General features: G+C 51.4%; 2 protein-coding genes across 2 annotated transcripts; both read left to right on the top strand.

Moving 5' to 3' along the window:
* Positions 1-2,742: 2,742 nt before the first annotated feature.
* Positions 2,743-4,610, top strand: N0V96_009200 (uncharacterized protein; the record flags this gene model as incomplete). The annotated part of the gene is made up of 2 exons (XM_065758578.1): positions 2,743-2,784; positions 2,826-4,610. 2 exons carry the CDS (start codon positions 2,743-2,745, stop codon positions 4,608-4,610), a joined length of 1,827 nt encoding a protein of 608 aa, XP_065612971.1.
* Positions 4,611-6,467: 1,857 nt separating this feature from the next.
* On the top strand, positions 6,468-9,077 carry N0V96_009201 (uncharacterized protein; the record flags this gene model as incomplete). Its single annotated transcript, XM_065758579.1, has 2 exons — positions 6,468-6,476; positions 6,513-9,077. 2 exons carry the CDS (start codon positions 6,468-6,470, stop codon positions 9,075-9,077), a joined length of 2,574 nt encoding a protein of 857 aa, XP_065612972.1.
* Positions 9,078-19,124: the final 10,047 nt, after the last annotated feature.

Genomic DNA, 19,124 nt, shown 5'->3' on the forward strand with positions numbered 1-19,124 from the left:
TCTCCACCTCTTTGGCCGAGTAATTGCACCGGCAGACTGGTCCCGAAGTGGCACTAGGGGGTTGAGAGGCAGCATGAAGCAAGTTTGATGAGACATGGTTTGGTTCTCTTGATTCGCAACTATCTGGATCTGTTCTCAGACAACAGCCTAAGTACAAAGTTTCAGTCTCTCTTGGAACCAGACTCTGCCGTGACTTTGGGCTGAGTCTCAGCTGTGCCATATATAACTCGTCCAGCAATGTCTTCAACTTGCAAATACGTTTGCCTTCCTTTGATAAACCAAAAGCCAACGCTGAACAAGAGGATAATCCCAAAGACAGCGATAGCATAGTTCATTTCAGCGACAGCAGGGTTTGGCTCAGCGGGGAAAAAGAAGAAAACCGTTGTGACCAGGCAGTAAACAATCGAAACCCAATTGATGATAGCCCCATATCGACCAAGACAGAATTCCGCTGGGGGCAGTTTGTTCCTGCCGACCAGAAGAAGCGTGAGAATAGGTATAGCATAGGATATCGTGAGTGCAATAGTACTGACGCCGACGATGGCCTCCAGAACCGTGTTAGAGAAGGTGTAAAGAAGACCGACGAGTCCGATTATGATTCCTTGTAACCATAGAGCACGAACTGGTGCCTTCCAAGTTTCGTCCACATGGGAGAAGTAGGGACTCCACGGAATTCCTCCATCGCGCGCAAAGCCCCATGTGAGTCTAGACGCCGTCGTCACGACAGTGACCCCCTGGCCCAAGCCATTGATGATGAAAAGCGCAATAAGGACTGCTGCTCCTTGCAGCCCAACTGTGCTTTTGACAAGATCCATAAATGGCAGGCCTGTTGTCGGGTCGAGGACCCGCTCGAGGTCTTGGATGGAAAAGAGACAAACGATCATGAATAAGAATCCAGTACCTGCACCACAGATAATAGACAACCAGATTACCCTGGGGATGTTTTTTCGTGGTGCAGGTATCTCCTCCACAAGATGGATGGCGGCGTCGAAAGCGGTGAGTCCGTAGGCGCTCTGGACAAGGCCCATAAACCACACAATACCATCACTCCATCCCGTGCGGTTGATCCATGCTCCGAATACAAAAGATGCGGGTTGGAAATGGAGTCCATCCCTAGTCCCAACCGATATGAGTAGGGCGAGCCCGAACACGAAAAACAACCCGGCGAAGGTTATCCCAACAAAGTTGTTGAAAATGGGGAGAATTTTGTCCCTTCGACAAGAAATAATGTTCAAGAGGGTCAGAAGTACTGTCGTGCCGAGGTAAACCAGAAACTGGACCCAGCCAGTTTGAGGTGCCGTCGAAATTTCGTCGAAAAGCAAGTTCATCCCCAAGATGAACTCAGTCATGAAAGCCACGGTGGAAGCTGACAAGGTCCACCATCCAAAAGTATTAATCCAGGCGCAGAGGTACGACAAAAAGCGACCAGCTGGAGTTGGCCATAACCGCGAGACCCAGTATGCCTGGCCCATAGCCGTTGGCATACTGCTGCACATCTCTCCCAGGGAAACGCCGATGCAAGTGTTGCAAAAGGTGACCAAACACAAGCCCCAGAGAATGGTTATGGGACCACCGTTCGTGAGGCCACTGGCCAGACTTTGTGCAAAGACTGACCAGGTGCCTAGAACGACAAATGCCAGTGACAACATACTCCACGTGTCGAACTTGCGACTGAGAGCTTGCGAATGACCAAGTTCGGCGAGATCTACTGCATCTTGGGCTGCCTGATCCGACATGATCGAGGGTTTCAACGTGGCACCCTGCTCAGCATCCATGTTGATCGCGTGGATTTGGATTCTCGTGAGGCTTTGGACAACAAAGGTAGAAGCAGAGGAAAAGCTTGATTGAAAAGTTGAGATTGTGACATTCTCTTGTGGTAGGTAGTTGGCGTGTCTTGACCACCGCCTACTTTCACGGCAGCGCACTACTTCTTATAAATATTTCCCCTCATCCTGATGTTGGATGTTGCCCCTTTTGGAGTCGATAAGACTCGGAGTAAGTGATTAGTGTTGGCGTGTAATAACGACCTACTTGTGACTAGAGATACGCATCATCCGAGTAGATTCATCTACTGAGGAGTAGGCCGACTCGTTATGCCGGTAACCCGTGGTTCTCTTGCCCCCACCAGCCGGCCCGGTCCCACTAGTCATCAACGACAACGAGTCTAACAACGTCCCTTGTCCCGGTCATCCCCGCGTGCGTTAGAGATCTCGGTTGTAAAGCTGATACCCATTTGACTAAAGTTTGAACGGGCCGGCGAGCAAATGCCCCAGCTGCACTTCGTAGATGGCACGACATTTTACGTAAACACCATTCGTCAGTCGAGCGACCATGAGTATAAGTATAGTCGTTGTCTCTCAATTCTCAGACGGCTTTAGAAGCTGGAATTTGCCCCTGTGCATTGATACGATATTGCCGTCAACATGATCGAAGACACGGCTTCTCTTCCTGGTTATACAATCTTTCACCATGAAGAAAACGACCAAGCTCCTGATTTGTCTAAGCAAGCGGTGATGCATCCTCTCGGTATGTTCGAGTCTTCACTCTTGACGTGCAGCAATGCCTGCATACCTGAGACGGCCGCTGCCAATTACAAGTGTGATATTGTAAGCTAATGCAGATTTGCAGATCCGTTGTCAATTGACGAGCTACGAGTTGCTGCCAAGCTCATTCGTGAGCACGGAAACGCTGTCTCGGTCAAATTCAACTGTCTGACTCTACGTGAACCTCCCAAGAGCGAGTATGCAGAGTTCCGCGCAGGGCGAGGTCCTCGACCCGATAGGCGTGCTTTTGCTATCATACTTGTAGAGCATGGTTCAAGCAAGGTTGTCGAGGTCATTGTCAATCTGGCCAAAGGAAAGGTTGAGACTTGGAAAGCAGTGTCGGAGGTCGCACCGACCTTGACTCTTGAAGACCTTGACGTTACGGAACGAGTTGCTCGGAAGAACCCGAAAATCGTGGGGGTTTGCCGTGAGATCGGTATTACTGATATGTCCAAGGTGTTCTTCGACGCCTGGGCTATTGGATTCGACCACCGCTGGGGGTTTGAACGTCGTCTCCAACAAGGCCTACCCTACTACCGAAAGTCGTCAATGGACAACCAGTACGCGCACCCTCTGGACTTTTCCGTGGTCGTGGACACCGAAACGGAAGAGGTCCTCGCTGTTGACGTCCGACATGTCAACGGAGAACGTACCAAGGTCCCGCTAGATGAATACAACTACCTACCAGACTTCATTCAAGAGTCATACGATGGCACCAGGCTCAAGCCTATCGACATCACCCAGCCGCAAGGCGTTTCATTTCGCATGCAGGGCAACGAGCTTTCTTGGGCAGGCTACAAGATGCATATTGGTTTCAATTACCGGGAAGGCATCGTGATCTCAGACGTGAGCATCCACGACCAACAACAACAACGAGATCGAACACTGTTCAAGCGCATTAGCGTTGTCGAAATGGTTGTCCCGTACGGCAACCCTGACCCGCCACACCAGCGGAAGCACGCCTTTGACGTTGGCGAATACGGCAGCGGGCTAATGACGAACTCGCTCAAGCTTGGCTGTGATTGTAAGGGCGAGATCCATTATCTCGACGCAGTCATGACGACATCCAAGGGCGAACCAGCAATGATCAAAAATGCGATTTGCATCCACGAGGAGGACAACGGGCTTCTCTACAAGCATACGGACTTTCGTGATGGCAGTGTTATTTCTGCCCGTGATCGGAAGCTCATCATTTCCCAGATCATCACGGCGGCCAATTACGAGTATGCTTTTTATCATACGTTTACTCTCGACGGCACGTACAAACTCGAAATCAAGCTCACGGGCATGTTGAACACGTATTGCATGCACCCATCCGAGTCGGCAGCTCCGTACGGCACCGAGGTCGCCCCTCGGCTGAATGCACATAATCACCAGCATATCTTTTCATTGAGAGTCGATCCCGAGATTGATGGGCGAACCAATTCTGTATTGCAAAGCGACGCGGTACCCTCGGACGCGCCTGTGGGATCACAAGAAAACCCCTTTGGCAATGGCTTCTACTGCAAAAAGACAGCTTTACGTACTTCGGAGGAGGGCGCCTCAGTGTATTGTCACGAGACGAGTCGGGCGTGGGATATCATCAATCCGAGCAGCATCAACCCTTCAGCCAAAAAGCCGGTTGGGTACAAAATCATCAACCCCAATTGCCCTCCTCTTCTGGCCAAACCGGGGAGCATGGTATACAAACGGGCGGCGTTTGCTCGCAAGAGTCTTTGGGTAGTGCCGTACAGAGATTATGAGCTTTTCCCGGCCGGAGACTACGTCTGCCAGTCGACGGGAGATGAGCATCCGCATAACCAGACAGTCGTCGACTGGGTGGCACGGAACGAGTCCATCGAAAACACGGATATCGTGTGCTACATTCAATTTGGTCTCACGCACTTTCCTCGGACGGAGGACTTCCCAATCATGCCAGCAGAGCCGGTGAGCGTGATGCTGCGGGCCTCCAACTTTTTCGAGAAGAACCCAGGACTTTGGGTACCGCCGTCGTCGGTGTGTGTCGATCGGACGTCCAAGGATGCGTTCTGCGCCGATAAGGGGAGGCGTGGCTGCGCCCGGTTGTGAGGAATGGTATCCGTACACGGTGATACAGTGTGTGAGGACTGATGGGTGGGAGATGAACAGGGTGGAAAAAATAGGAAAGAAAATTGTCGTATTTGGATTTGTAGGAAAGCGCAGTGTGGATGAATGTCATTGTCTACCCACCCACGCGAAATTTCGTGTTTGGTGCTTCTAATGAGAGTCCGGTGAATCGCACAGACGGTGGATTAAGGTGGAAGGGCAAGACGGAGATTGTGACAAGGGTTGCGTGATATGACCGACAGTATCCGTAGGTGCTCCGTACCTTGGGCCTCATGTCGAATCCGTCATCCAGGCGGTCTACAGAAGATGGACGAGGTACCTACGAAGTAGCCTACCTTAGGTACCGTGGCACCTTAGTACTTTAGGTAGTACCTAATGGTAGCCATGGTCCAATTGGCACTTTTGCCTCAAGAGTCACAAGTGAACAAGGCGGATGACGATGCTCGAGTAAAGCGATGCCGTGACGGGTTGACGTGCTTATCTTCGATGAGTTGGCATCTCAGGGGTGTGTATCGGTCAATTGTAACTGTGTATCCGTATGCCATATGGGCGTGGTTGGATCGTGACGTCCAGCCCGGCGGTTGCTTGGGTGTCAATGACTCAAGTAAGATCTGAACATATGGATCCAGTGAGATGTTCCGCAGGAGCAGCCGCAGCCTCCGCTGAAGTATTGGCGATGGGAGATTTAATGAGGTGACGATGAAGGGGAGTTAATTGCTTTGCATGTGCTTGAACTTGAGGAGGGACCCCTCATGCGTAAGGTAGCACGGTAGCAGCCAAAGGCAAGGTAAGATGGTAAAATAGCTTCATACCTGAGGCAGCAGATATTTCCCCTCTTCTCCATTGGATTCTGCCGTCTTCTCTCCCCTCCGAGGCAGGAGCATACTTAGTAGAGGGAAGGCAGTCACCCAAGCACCTTCCCAAGTTGTACAGAGTACGGATATGGCCATGGATAAAATGTGTTTGTTTACATCCCAATGTATCCATAAGGTACACATGTTTTTTTAATTCTTTGCCGCCATGTGCCAGTACCATAGAAAAGACAAGAAAAAAAAAAAAACTTCGCGCCCAAGTGCAAAGAAACAGCAGCGGCAGCCATTGAGAAGCCCCCACGTCTTTGGCAGGAAAATCCTTGACGGGCCCGTTGGTCAATGGTCACACAATGACAGGTCCCTGAGCGCCCAAGGTGTGACCTCGGGCCATTCCTAAGTATCTCTGTGCGCTATGGCCCGCTAAATGGTACCTCCATGGGGATGCCGCCACTACACCCAATTAGAGTAGCTTGAGTGGGCCCAACGGCCGGGCTGCCAATAATTTGGAGGGTCCAAAGCAGGGGTCTAGCCACTTAGAAAGCAGGTCGCTCATTTTCATCACCACATGAACGAGTGAAGCAGCAGGTGTAAACCAGTGACCCACGATAACGGCCCAAAAAAAAAAACACACAGCAAGAGCGATTGCTATGTATATAGAAAAAAAAAAAAAAAAGCACCCTGGCCAGGCAGGTGCTATGCTGTGCAGAAAATCCCCTTGACCGCCTTTCTTTGTTTACCTTGCCTCACCTTTTACCTTACCGACAATTCCCTCCCGGTCCTACTATCCCATACTCCTGCTCCTCCTCCTCCTCCTACTCCTCACCGTTACCTCACTCCCCAAGAGAACCTCGAGGACAGTCGACTCACCGACGTTCATGGGTCTTGCCTGCATTGCGCCTTTCCCCCAAATCTTCAACCATTAACCAATCTTATCCCACCAACTGCCCGCCTCTACACCTTCCCTCGACTGAACCGACAACAGGCCCCCCTTCCTCCCCTTAGTTCCGTCTGACGAGAATTCTCCATCATGGGCAACGTTGTCTCAGTCTTCTCACCCAGTAACGGTCACCAGCTTGAGGGTTCTGCTGCAGAGCTCGAACAGAAGCTGGCCGACCGTGAGGAGACCATCACTGTCCTCGAGGAGGATCTTTCCAAGAAGGAGAAACAGTACACCTCCCTTTCCGAGGAGGCCGAAGACCTGCGCAAGAAGATCCAGGAGCTCGACACCCAATTGACCTCGACCAAGCAAGAGAACAAATCACGCATTGCCACTCTCGAGTCCGAGCTCGCTACCAGCAACGACAAGATCAACCATCACCTTCAGGCCAACGGCGACGCCAACACCCAGCGCGCCCAGGAACTCGACAACGCAAACAAGAAGCTTGCCGCTCTCCAGGAGCAGCTTGATAAGGTTCAGCAGGAGAAGAAGACTCTCGAGGATGATCTCGCTGCCGTGAAGGAGCAGCTGGCCGAAGCCAAGAAGGAGCGCGAGACCCTCGAGGTCTCCCTCCGCGACGAGCTCAAGGCCCTCCAAGAGCGCCTGACCGATGCCGACCAGGCCCGCTTCACCCTGCAGGAGACCCTCGACAAGATCAAGGCCCAGGCCGAGTCCGCGAACAATTCCCTCGGCGAAAAGGCTGCTGCCGTCACAACCCTCGAGGGCAAACTTTCCGACCTCGAAGGTCAGCACTCCAAGCTCAAGTCCGACACCGAAGCCGAGCTCGCCGCCGCTGGCAGCAAATACACCGCCCTTCAGGAGGCTCTCGATAAGCTCAAGGCTGACACCGATTCCGACCTCGCCGCTGCAAAGAAGGAGCTGAGCGATGCCCAGGAAAAGTTCACCGCTCTGCAGAAAACCCACGATGATCTCCAGAGCGGCTCCAGCGCCAACGTATCTGCCGCCCAGAAGGACCTCACCGATGCTCAAGAAAAGCTTGCTGCCCTCCAGCTGACCCTTGACCAACGTAAGACGGAAGCTGATGCGGACCTCGAGGCCGCCAAGAAGGAGCTGCTCGAGGCCCAGACAAAGTTCGCTGAGCTCGAGGATAACCACAACAAGCTCAAGATCGGCTCCGAGGAGCAGGTCGCTGCCACCAAGAAGGAGCTTACCGAAGCGCAGGACAAGGTTGCCGGCCTTCAACAGACCCTCGATGGCCTCAAGTCCGACTCCGCATCCGTCCTGTCGTCCACCCAGAAGGAGCTCGCCGACACCCAGGAGAAGCTCACTGCCCTCCAGCAGACCAACGACAAGATCAAGGCCGAGGCTGACGCAGACCTGGCGACTGCTAAGAGCTCCCTCGCTCAGAGCGAAGACAAGTACGCGACGCTGCAGGAGTCGAGCGCGGCGGAGCTCGAGTCTGCCAAGAAGAGTGTTGCCGAGTGGGAGGACAAATACAACAAGCTGGAGCAGTCGCACAAGGATGCTCAGTCTGCCTCTGGTACCGAGCTTGAGTCTGCAAAGAAGTCTCTGGCTGAGTCCGAAGAGAAGTACACCAAGTTACAGGAGACTCATGACGCCGAACTGGCGGCTGCCAAGAAGGGCGTTTCCGAATGGGAGGAAAAGTACAATGGCTTGGAAAAGACTCAGAAGGAAACGCAATCCGCTGCCACCGCAGAGTTGGAATCCGTGAAGAAGAGCTTGGCCGAGTCCGAGGAAAAGTACAAGACGCTGCAGGAGGCGCAAGCACAGACCCAGTCGGAATCCAGCGCAGAGTTGGAGGCTACCAAGAAGAGTGTTGCAGAGTGGGAGGAGAAGTTCAACGCTCTCAAGCAGACGCAGGAGAAAGCCCAGTCTGAAAGCAGCGCTGAAGTTGACGCCGCCAAGAAGACTGCTGCCGAGTGGGAGGAGAAGTACACCACCTTGCAGCAGGCCCAGGAGAAGGCTGCGTCTGACTCCAGTGCCGAGATTGATGCCGCGAAGAAGAGCGTGACGGAGTGGGAGGAGAAGTTCAATGTCCTCAAGCAAGCACAGGAGAAGGCCAAAGCCGAGTCTAGCGCTGAAGTCGAGGCCGCGAAGAAGAGCGTTGCGGAGTGGGAGGAGAAGTACAAGGTTCTCCAGGAGTCGCACGATAAGGCACAATCCGATGCTGGATCTGAGCTCGCCTCCATCAAGCAGAGCCTGGCCGATGCCGAGACCAAGCACAAGTCAGAGCAGCAGTCCCACGAGAAGGCCAAGGCCGATATTGAGGCGGAGCACACTACCACAAAGAAGTCTCTCTCTGATCTCGAAGAGCAGCATGCCGCCCTGCAGCAAACTCACGACAAGACGAAGACCGAGTCAGCCGAGGAGTCCTCGCGTCTGAGCAAGGAGCTGGCGGACTTGCAGAGCAAGTATGCCGACCTTGAGAAGTCCAGCGAGAGCGTCAAGAAGGACGCATCTACTGAGTTGGAGAGCGCTAAGAGGGAAGCTGCCAGCTGGCAGGAGAAGGCCGAGAAGTCGACCTCTGCTGTTGACTCATTGACGAAGGACCTCGAGGACTCCAAGAAGGATCTGGCTGCCGCCGAGGCGAAGCACGCCGCCGAACTGCAGAAGCTGCGTGAGGAGCTCACAAAGGCTGCCAGCGTTAATGGCGACAAGCCCGGCGCCGAGCCTGCAGTGGAGGAGGCCAAGCCCAAGGAAGAGGCTGTTGCTGCATAAGTGTCGCTGGGATTCCATTGATGACTGGGAAGATCTGTGTACAAAGGTGAAGGGCGAAGTCGACCAGGCCCCAGGGGAAGGACATACACCAAACCGAGATACCAAACAAGAGTGCCACGAAGTTGTACTTAATAAACTAATCCCCCATGAACTAGATACGAATCATGACACGTGTGAATTGACTTACCTTGCCTCTTCAATGACCATAAGATCCTGATGCATAAAAGACCCGCGATGTTCGTGATAGTGTGTCAGATCTATCTTCACCATGCTCATGTGTCCTTAACACATTTCCACCTCAGACTGCCTCGCAAACAACTGAGCAGATGACAAGATCTACTGCTCAATTCCACCTTTCATCCAAGTGGGTCTCATCGCAATCGTAATTATTGAAGGCATGAAGACTGGCATTGGACATCGTTTTCGTCACTCGTCTCCGCCGAATAGACACTGGCTGTCACTGCTATACGTTTTCAAGACTGAAAGGTTCAATTCCATCCGATTGCCTCCCAGGCATTTCGATCGGTGCTTACTTATAGGCTTACGGCAGCTCGAATACCCCCGAGTCGGAAGGAACAGAACTTGGGCCCTCCTTCCCCCGATTGGTCATGTAAGACGCCTCATCAATTAAGTCTCTCTGATTACTTGGACTTTGATAGCTGGTGAATTGATCCAAGCTTGGAATCGAACCCAGCATCTCGAAAACTTGAACTTGCTCAGACTCTTGCTGGGGTACTACATTACCCTGAAATTGTGATACATGGCTACCTCGCAGAGAATTTAGAGAAGTAGCTTGCGAAAGTGGATGAGGAGCCCTCTCCTGGGCATAACAAGCGAGATGGGCCTGTGATCGCAATGATTGCCGTTCGTGCGTAAAGTCTGTAATGAATGCTTGATGTTGTTGCCGACGAGGCTGAGGTGGAGAGTTGTGATGACTGGTGACATCCTCGTTGCGGTATATGGGACTATATGCGCGAAAACGGCCATTTGAGACGGTATTTCGACCATACTTAGCATCTAGAGGAAAGGAACCAGGATATACAACCTTAGGCTCCTTTGCTACATCTGGCGATGATGACGTATCTGGAGGGTTGGACTGGTGGGGGCCCTTACGTCTGTGTCGACCTAGTAGTGAAAACGATGGCGACGACCACGAGCGAAACTGACGTGCTGAAGATGGGATAGGCGTGGAAGCCGAAGAGGGAGATGAAGTGCTTCGTGGTGATGTTAAGTCATGAATCATGCCTGGAACAGGCGGACTGTCAAGGTTCCGATGACCGAACTCCTCTGATTGATGTTGTTTGCGGAATGACGGCGGTCGCTGCCTCTGGGCTAGATTTTCCAAAGACATTGCCGAGGTGGATCGAACCCCCAATGTGGTCTCCGAGTTGGAAAACCCGGGCGTTCCACGCAAAGACGACAAGGAAGACACCACGGAGGCTGGTCGATGGAAATGCTCAGCATCAGGCGACCACGGTGACATGGATGTAGATGCGCTCGACACAGATGGCGTTGATGATAACAGTGGTGTCATGTTTGCATAATCCCCGAACAAAAGAGAAATTCCGTCTCCATCAGACGAATCTAGGACTTCGCCTCCTGTTTCCTCATATTCAAATATACTCGGCGCATCTTGATTTTGGTCGAGGAGGTGCTCGGGTATGTCGATCTTCGACAAAGAGGAAGAGAGGAAGTCGGAAGGGAGTTTAGGGCAATCTGTAGATACAGACGGAGGAGATAGAGCCGAGTATACGGCAGAAGGACCGGAAGGCGCAGCAAAGAAGGTCTGACTGGCCATTGAATCGACTGGTTGGCGCTGCTCAGGGGGATTGATATTGCTTGGGTAGGCCGGTAATGAGGTCACGGATCCTAGGCCAACGTCAACATATATGCTGGGCTTACAAAGAGGTATAGTACCTGAAGTATTGGCTTTCCCCATCAAGTCCTCCAAGAGCGCAACGTTGTCAAACAACATCGTCGGTTTCTTGGCAACATCATCATCGCCATTACCGCGCTCAGGTGACGGCGCAAGCAGTGCAATCTGTCGTAGGAAATTCAATTCTGCGAGAACGGAAGCGTGATGCCGACTGATGACCGGTCTTTGTGCTTTGAATTGTGCGGAGTCGAGAAGAATCCAGGACAATCTACTCCTGAAGGGGGACCTTCCAGGATTAAGGCGAGGACGACTCTTTTCCACGATCTCATAGACCTCTACCAAACCCTTGTGTGTTGTTTCGACGATGCTGTTGACGCGCTCGAGAACTTTTGGACGTCTCTGAAGAAGGGGCAGCAGCTCGTTGCGGATTTCGATGAGATACTGCAGGTCGGCATGGCAGGTGCGCACAAGTTCTAAGCTGTTTCTGACTTCCTGTGGGACTTGATCCAGTTCAATACCAAAGAGAACAATATAGTAGGTTGCACGTAGAGCGCTGAGGGGATCCATAGAGAAACGACAGTGCTTAAGTTTGCATGCGTTCAACCGAATGTCAAATCAAGAAACTGACGAAGTAGTAGCAAATCATGATCCAAAAAGACGCGTTAGACAAGCTCACATGATAACAACGAAACCGGGAGGGGCACCATGGACTGTGTTTCTTGCCAGTTCGACGCCACATCAGTGAGAGAATGTGCAGAACCGAGATGACAGAAGGAGCTCCGTACCGAGCTCGACCCTGGTCACGGACCTGGTGGCCGCGATTCAGGTCTTCTTGTCTAGCAGCACTACACACAGTAGGCACATGAATGGCGCATGACCTAATTTTGGGGGCCAGAACGCTTGTTGGGGCGTGGCTTTCGCCGTAACAAGCAGGCTGCGGTATGATCCCGCCGCCATCAAGCATATGGCATGTTTCTCGTGTGGATCTCCTGCGCGTGAGGGGTTTCGGTGATGTTACCAAGAAGGCTCCCTCACTTGCTTATATGTCGTCTGTGAACTTGGGCAATTAGTAGTCACTAACCGACTTAAGTAGGACACTCCGCTGCTGCATGGTGGGATACAACAAGACGAGCCCTTGTGTCCAGCCTGTAACTGTCTAAATATGAACCATCAGGCTGGGGCTGAATATGGAGTGAAAGACCATCTAGGCTATTAGAGCCGTGGTGAAGGGGGTGGGGTGGTCAAATGCACCCATGGAGAGCCAGCATGCATGTGGCACAGTGGCGGCTGGGCTTTCTCTCTTGAGAGTGTGATGAGCAGCCTGATTGGTGCTCGTTTTTGTTTTAAAAAAAAAGTACATATTCATAACCAACAGCGCAGTCTTGGCGCTTGATACTCAATGGTTTTTCACCAGGGTCTGTGTGACGGTACGACTTTTCTAGGGGTAGAGCAGGCTGAGCTGAAGATTGATCATGCAGACAATATCCACATCTTCATCTCACAACCTACCATCCTGCAGGGTCCTTTTGTTATTTCCCTCACCTGCATGTTGGTTTGAGCCAATTTGCTAACATGAAGTAAGTAACTTGCTTTGCAGTCTGCAGCCAGCCGGTCCAAACATCTTACTGCTTAAACTTGTGTTACCACAGGTGCCACGACCTGATGAGGTGACTGATACAACTTTCCGTCCTTGCCACTCAACTTATCAAGACCAGGGAAAATAACGAGCATCCGCACTCCCGAGTTTCCTCTACCCTGGCCATACTTGAAATGCCAGTCGCCGGGCTGTGACATTACCAACCAACCAAACTTTGCGAATTCCAAAATGACTGCCTGGAGATGTTCCCTTTGCATCTCCATCCTGGTCTGGTCTGTATGAACGAAAGGCCTGAGGAAGGTCTCAAGAGCCGCGGTGAGATCAGCAGCCTGCTGAGCTGCCGCCGAGTCTGCCACTGAAAGTGGGGTCCGTTGGTTGCTACTTGGGTGCAGTAGATACGCCGATAATTTGCGCCATTGTGATAACGCGAGCATTTTTGCTAGTTACCGAAGTTAGGTCTGAGAATCTCGGTACTCTGGGAGGCCTGGAGCATTCAAATACTCACCACTAGAGTTTTCGTGTTGGGTATCCCCTGGAATGGAGCGGAGAAAGTTCGTCACCGGTTCGGGAAGCACAGAAAATCGGCCCCTGGAGAGGAAGTCGATACTGTTGAGAATGGCTGTAGAAACGACGTGCTGAAGCCCAACTTGTCGATTGATCGGATTAGCACAGATGGCGGCCACGCTTTCGGGAGTTGATCCCGAAGTCTGAGGCAATTCCAAGTCGCGAATGCTCGGAACTAGTGAAGAAGCCAGAGAGTGCAATGGTTGTAGATGGTAATGATCATCAATGTGAGACCGTAGAAGCTCGCTTAGTGAACGGAATTCGTCGCAGATTTCCTTGTCGGGGGTTGCATCTAGCAGAAATTGGCTGAGGTCGATATCCTTACTTGACTGGCCAGAACCAGGCTCTCCGTACATCTTCGACTCCGTTGTTAGCATGAGATTCTCCTTCTTGATATCCTTCCCATCTTTCTGGTGCTTTCGACGCAAAATCGCTATTGCCACAATAGCTCCGATCAGAAGGCCACCCAACAGACAGCCCACAGATGCCCCGGCGACAGCTCCTGAGGATATACCGGATGAGGACGGCCGAGAACAATGTGTCGAAGCACTCGGATTTGTCGTTGGCTTGAAGCTAGTAGTATGAGCTAAAGGATACTCAAGGACAGTAATCGCCACTGCGATAGGTGCTTGTGGAACCGCATTTGTGTATGGAGTCGCAGTGAGAATGGTGTTGGCTACTTGGGTAGGTGTGCCTGTGTCGATACCAGACTGGGCCCCAGATAGTGTCAGATTGATTTCTACAACTGGCAGAGCAGGTGTGTTTAAGGCCGACGAAGCAAGCTGGCTTGATCCAACTGAGGTGGAATCAGTTGATGAGGTGGCCGATGCTATACTCCCGGAAAGGCTGCTAGACGTCGCGGCTGAGTTTTGCGTGGTGGAAGGACTGGACATCTTGACGACCAAGATCAGACAGTCCCCTTATTGAGATAAAAAGAGGAGGTTAAGAGTAGGTTGACTTGCGACGGCGGTGAAGCGGGCTTTGCAAGCTCAAATACGGCCTGGAATTAACACACAGTATTGCTTCTGCTTCATCGTTATGCTCGAAAAGGGATGACACCCCCCACACGCAGAAGCACAAACATCCTTACCCTACACTGAGAGCGTAATACTTGTCAGTTCAGGTAAACAACCCACTTGGTGGTCGGGTGTGAAGATAGAGAGGTTGGGGGGCAGGCTAAGACGTAAAAGCTGACAGGGTGGTAGGAGGCGGAATTGCCTTTTTTGCATCCCTTGCGGACTAAGGTACTTACTTTCGTTGTCAATCATCAAGCTCAGCCAACTGGAGGGGCCTCACGGCACCAACAGATGAACTAGGGTCATCAAATCGCCACTTATTCTTGCAGCCTCGTGATAGTGCGGCAGTCCGCAGCAGAGTTCAGCGCCTATGGAATCTGACTGCATGAAATTGGTTTCAGGCAGACGTCGGAAGGTGTTTCCTTGTGCGTAGAGTCTGGGTTACCCGAAGACAGCGAAGGCGCAAGTTGACCATGCCACCTACATGTAGGCAGCCTTCCTGCTTGAGCCAGGGATGGACACATGCCAAGCGGGGAAAATATCAGGCGGTGGATAAGGACGCCCAACACGCAGCTTCCTGGTTTCCGTCTACTAGCCCCGCTCCCTTCCCCTTGAAACATGAATACATAGAATGAACCTTTGAATTCAATCAAAGAGGGCCTCTGCCGTGAGACTTGCCTTGTCAGTCTTCCTCGAGAAGGGGATTCCAACGTAGTAGAATTGAGCTTGACCTACCATACCTCATGCCGCATCGGTCAGGTTCTGCTCTTACGATGGCTGCTAAACCTGATATTCTGGTGTCCATTGACCTCGGCACTACTTATACTGGCAAGTTGCTTATATTTTGTTCTCATAGAATTTGGTAACTAATGGTTTATCCAAGGGGTTGCCTGGATGACACCGAGAACACCCATCCAAGTCATCAACGACTGGCCTGGGAGCGGCGACCGGGGAGAAAGAAAAGTCCCGACAACTATCATCTACAACGCTGATGGTACTATCTCTTCGTGGGGTTTCTTGTGCGCAGACGATGATGAAAATGTTCCCGGCAAGACTCGGCGGGAGTTCTTCAAGATCTTTCTCGACGATGATACGTTGGTGGCCGCGCAGAAACAAGGCCTGGAACACATTCCACGCAGCACTTCTGACGCGCAAAGATACGTTACAGACTATTTAAGACAAGTATATGGACACATCAAAGAGAGCATAGAAACCCAGTGCGGTCGACGTCATTTTGGTGGCTGGGCAAGTATGACAGTTACCTTCCTGTTCAGCGCCCCGACTACCTGGACTAAAATGGGAGTTGTGAACGCATTCAAAAATGCAATAAGCGATGCCGGATTTGGCATCGAAGGACCTCATCATATGGCACAGCTTGATTTAACGGAGGCAGAAGCAGCCGCAGTCGCGACTCTCAAGACTAGCCCCGTGGAGTTTCGATTGGGGAGTCTCTTCTTAACAGTTGACGCGGGTGGTGGAACTACTGACCTAGCCTTGATGCAAATTACATCAACTGATGGCAATTTCCCGCAAATGTCGCAAATGGCGGCTGTGAGGGGAGTTGGCATCGGTGCATCCCTCATTGATAGGGCCTTCGTTCGATTGGTAGCTCATCGACTATCTACCTGCCCTGATGCCCATGATCGACTGCCCACGGACTGCGCCAATAGAATGGCGAGGAGTCACTATTTCCGGACAGTGAAACACAAGTTCGGAGAGAGAGCCTACATGCAATCCGTCTACAGAATCCAGATGGATGGTGTTTCTCATGACTTTAGCCATCCTGGATTGCGGGTTGAAAATGGGAGGATGGCATTCACTAGGTAGCTGGCTCAGCTGGCTGGCAAACTTATGGCTTGACTGACAAAGAATTCAGGGAAGAGATCACTTCGCTGTTCGAGGTCCAAATTGAAGGCATAATGAGGAGAATCAAGGAACAGCTGGATTGGTTGGGCGCAAATGGCCAGCCTCAGCAAGTTGTATGTCTCGCATGACTACGATATTGAACAACATAAAACGGCTGACACTAACAGGATCATATGATTTTGTCCGGTGGCCTGGGGAGTTCGGCATATGTTCGAGATAGGCTCCAACAACAGTTCACCAGCTACCCACACCCAAATGCGAGCCAGATTGCAGTCATCCCCTGCCAGGACCCTCAACTCGTTGTCGTGCGAGGACTACTCCTTGATCACAGGCAGAAGATGGAGTCTGGGAATCTGGCGGTGCTAGCGACTCGGATAGCGCGAGCTAGCTACGGGGTCATTGTCCGAGAAATCTACTCGCCAGCCAAGCACCTCAACGAGGACGTTGTTGACGACCTATTTGAACACAAGCAGAAGTGGGCTATCAACCAAATAGAATGGCTTATTCGGAAGGTCAGCCTTTCAATTTCAGGGTAATAATGGTGAGATCACTGACACGTCCACAGGGGGACGTTATCAATCCAGCGAAGCCGTTGGTGAAGTCGTTTGATATTCGTCTCAAAGCGGCAGAGACAACTAGGTCATGGGACGCTAGAATCGTGTCTTCTTACAATGAAGTATCCTTTTTACCACGCAGTATGAAGCAGGGTAAGTCTTGAGCTATACAACGCAGTATTGTACATATTTGAGGGAGGGGGAGTGACTAATTTTGTGCATAGCTGGAGCATTCAAGCTTTGCGAAGTCAAGAGCAACCTCACGGGCGTACAGCAGGAGCAACTCATACTCAAAGAGAAGCGAGGCACATGTTTCTCCCGCGGCTTCAAGTTCTATATATGTCAATTTGATATTCGAGTCATTGTTGCGCCTGCAGATTTACGATTCGAGCTTTGGTTTGCAGGCCAAAAGTTCTCTGGAAACCACGACCCAATCGTGGTGACGTGGGAGGACGAGGGTGCTAGCACGACTAGTGAGAAGTAAATGAAGATGTATCGTGGTAAATTTGTGCGTACTACTAGCTGAGACTTAATCGAAAGCAGGAGCGTCTCTTGTCGTTTGTGTTCTTGCCATGAAGTCTAGAACGCTTCCGCCGATGCGAGCGGAAGTATTAGGAGCCGGGAAGCCGAGTGCTGACAAACGTTGAACATGGAGCCACATACTTCTTAGGAGGCACAGCGCCAACTACATATTATTCCCGGGTGTTCAGTATTAATGCCGCTTCATTTCTTTCTCCTGAAGCCAATCAATAAGCCCCAAGTGAGATCAGCGGTAAAGAACACCGAAGGTGTAAGCCTTGACGTAATCTGACGCTTGATGGGAACCTGTTTATATGGCACAGGTAAGCTGCATGTAAGTGATTATAATGCAAGGGTTTAGTGTTCGCCCGTAGAAGGGTATTTGAGTAACTCTACAGTTCACACGCTTTAACAAAAAACAATCTCGAGGAATAGTCCTAATAGGGTATGGCCCATGACTGATCGTCGGGAAGGAGGTGAGGTTAGCGGGGATTCGTAGTGCCTCGAGGATTGCACCATATCTGGTAATTGATCAGCAGCCCGAGTCATTCTGTAAATGATAGTGAAGGATGGTGATCCCGGCATTGCGCTTTCAGTGGCGTTTCTCCTACCGTTTACCACATGAAATGGCATCTACGACAGCCAGAGATCTAGACAGAAATAGCAGTCACCTCGAGGAATGAGCCGAGTTAGGTATCGTCTGGTATACTCATCCCTCCGTTGCCTGCGGCCTTGCGAAAACTTGTTCAAACAGACCCTCCTGTCGTCGTGTTATAAATTCCTTGGCCTCAAGACCGCAACTTCTCGAACCATGTTCTCGAGGTAGGCACATCATTTTGACACTACTCAAGACGAGTCTCAGTCAACATACACCATCGACACTTGCACACATAAACGTCAACGATGGGAAACGCACAATTAGGCTCAACTAGTTTCCCCACAATGAACGACATCCATGTTACTGCACCCCCTCCTTATTCCGTCGTTGAATCAGATGATCCCCGGAAACTGTCCATAAACTCGTCATCTTCTGATCCCATTTCGTCTGGCTCGCCATCCTCGGTTTCACTCTCTATGGATCTGATATCTTTACACTCCTCTGGTCGAGACGCGGAGTGTGAGGTTGAGCCCAAAACAAGCTGGATACCTCAAGAGTCCAGCGACCCAGGGCACTCGCAATGCCCACTCGAAGTTAGTAAACCTCCTCTCCCTATTCGACTGCTGGGCCCTGCCGAATACTGACGACGCAAAGAAACCAGTAGTAATCCCTAGAGTAGACTTTGCTCGTCCTCTCGAAGTTCCCCTGCCTTTCATGAGAGCATACAGCCTGGTTCTACAGGCCCATGGAATTTTCGAAGAAGATTTCGTCGCATTCCTCGATAATTTGACCGTGGCTCAAGGCCCGCCTGCCCCTTTGACGATATTGAATACGGCAGGTAGCATTGCGGGGCTCGTGTAAGTTTGTGTCTACGCTTCCCTCACGGCACTTTGAAGGAAGTTGACATTCCTAGGCCCAATCATTGGGCACAATTAGCAGGAGGCATAGCAAATGTGACTGCTGGACTAGGGACAGCTGCCACACGGATTGTTCGGACGAAGCTGTTTCTAGATAAGGTTAACCGTGACTATTTCGAGCCTCGAGGCCTCAGAGCGTCGATATGTAAATCCAAAACTCTGGCCGCTAAATTGGGATGCGGTGAACAACTCCCAGAGCTCTTGTAAGTGTCACTGTATCCAGAGCAGAAGTTTCATGATTCTTACCCTCTTCATGCACAGACCCACCACACCAGAGACATGTGAGTTGAGCTTACCAGACCGCCGAATGCGGACTCTCGAGCCATATGTCGCGCCTCTCACTTTTGAAGTCCCGCCACCCAGCAAAGAACGGAACCTCGTTGACAGGATGACCGAAAAACAAATTGAGCGGGCTGTCAAAAAGAGAGAGAAGCAGAGAGAGAAGAAAAAGAGCAAAATCAAGAAAAGCAACAAGGATCAGCCGCGTGATGGATCTAAACATGTTGAATGTTTAGATGGCAGTCTCACCGACAAAAAGGT

The sequence above is a fragment of the Colletotrichum fioriniae genome (assembly GCF_027942845.1).
Source record: "Colletotrichum fioriniae strain IMI 355084 chromosome Unknown scaffold_11, whole genome shotgun sequence".
NCBI lineage: Eukaryota > Fungi > Ascomycota > Sordariomycetes > Glomerellales > Glomerellaceae > Colletotrichum > Colletotrichum fioriniae.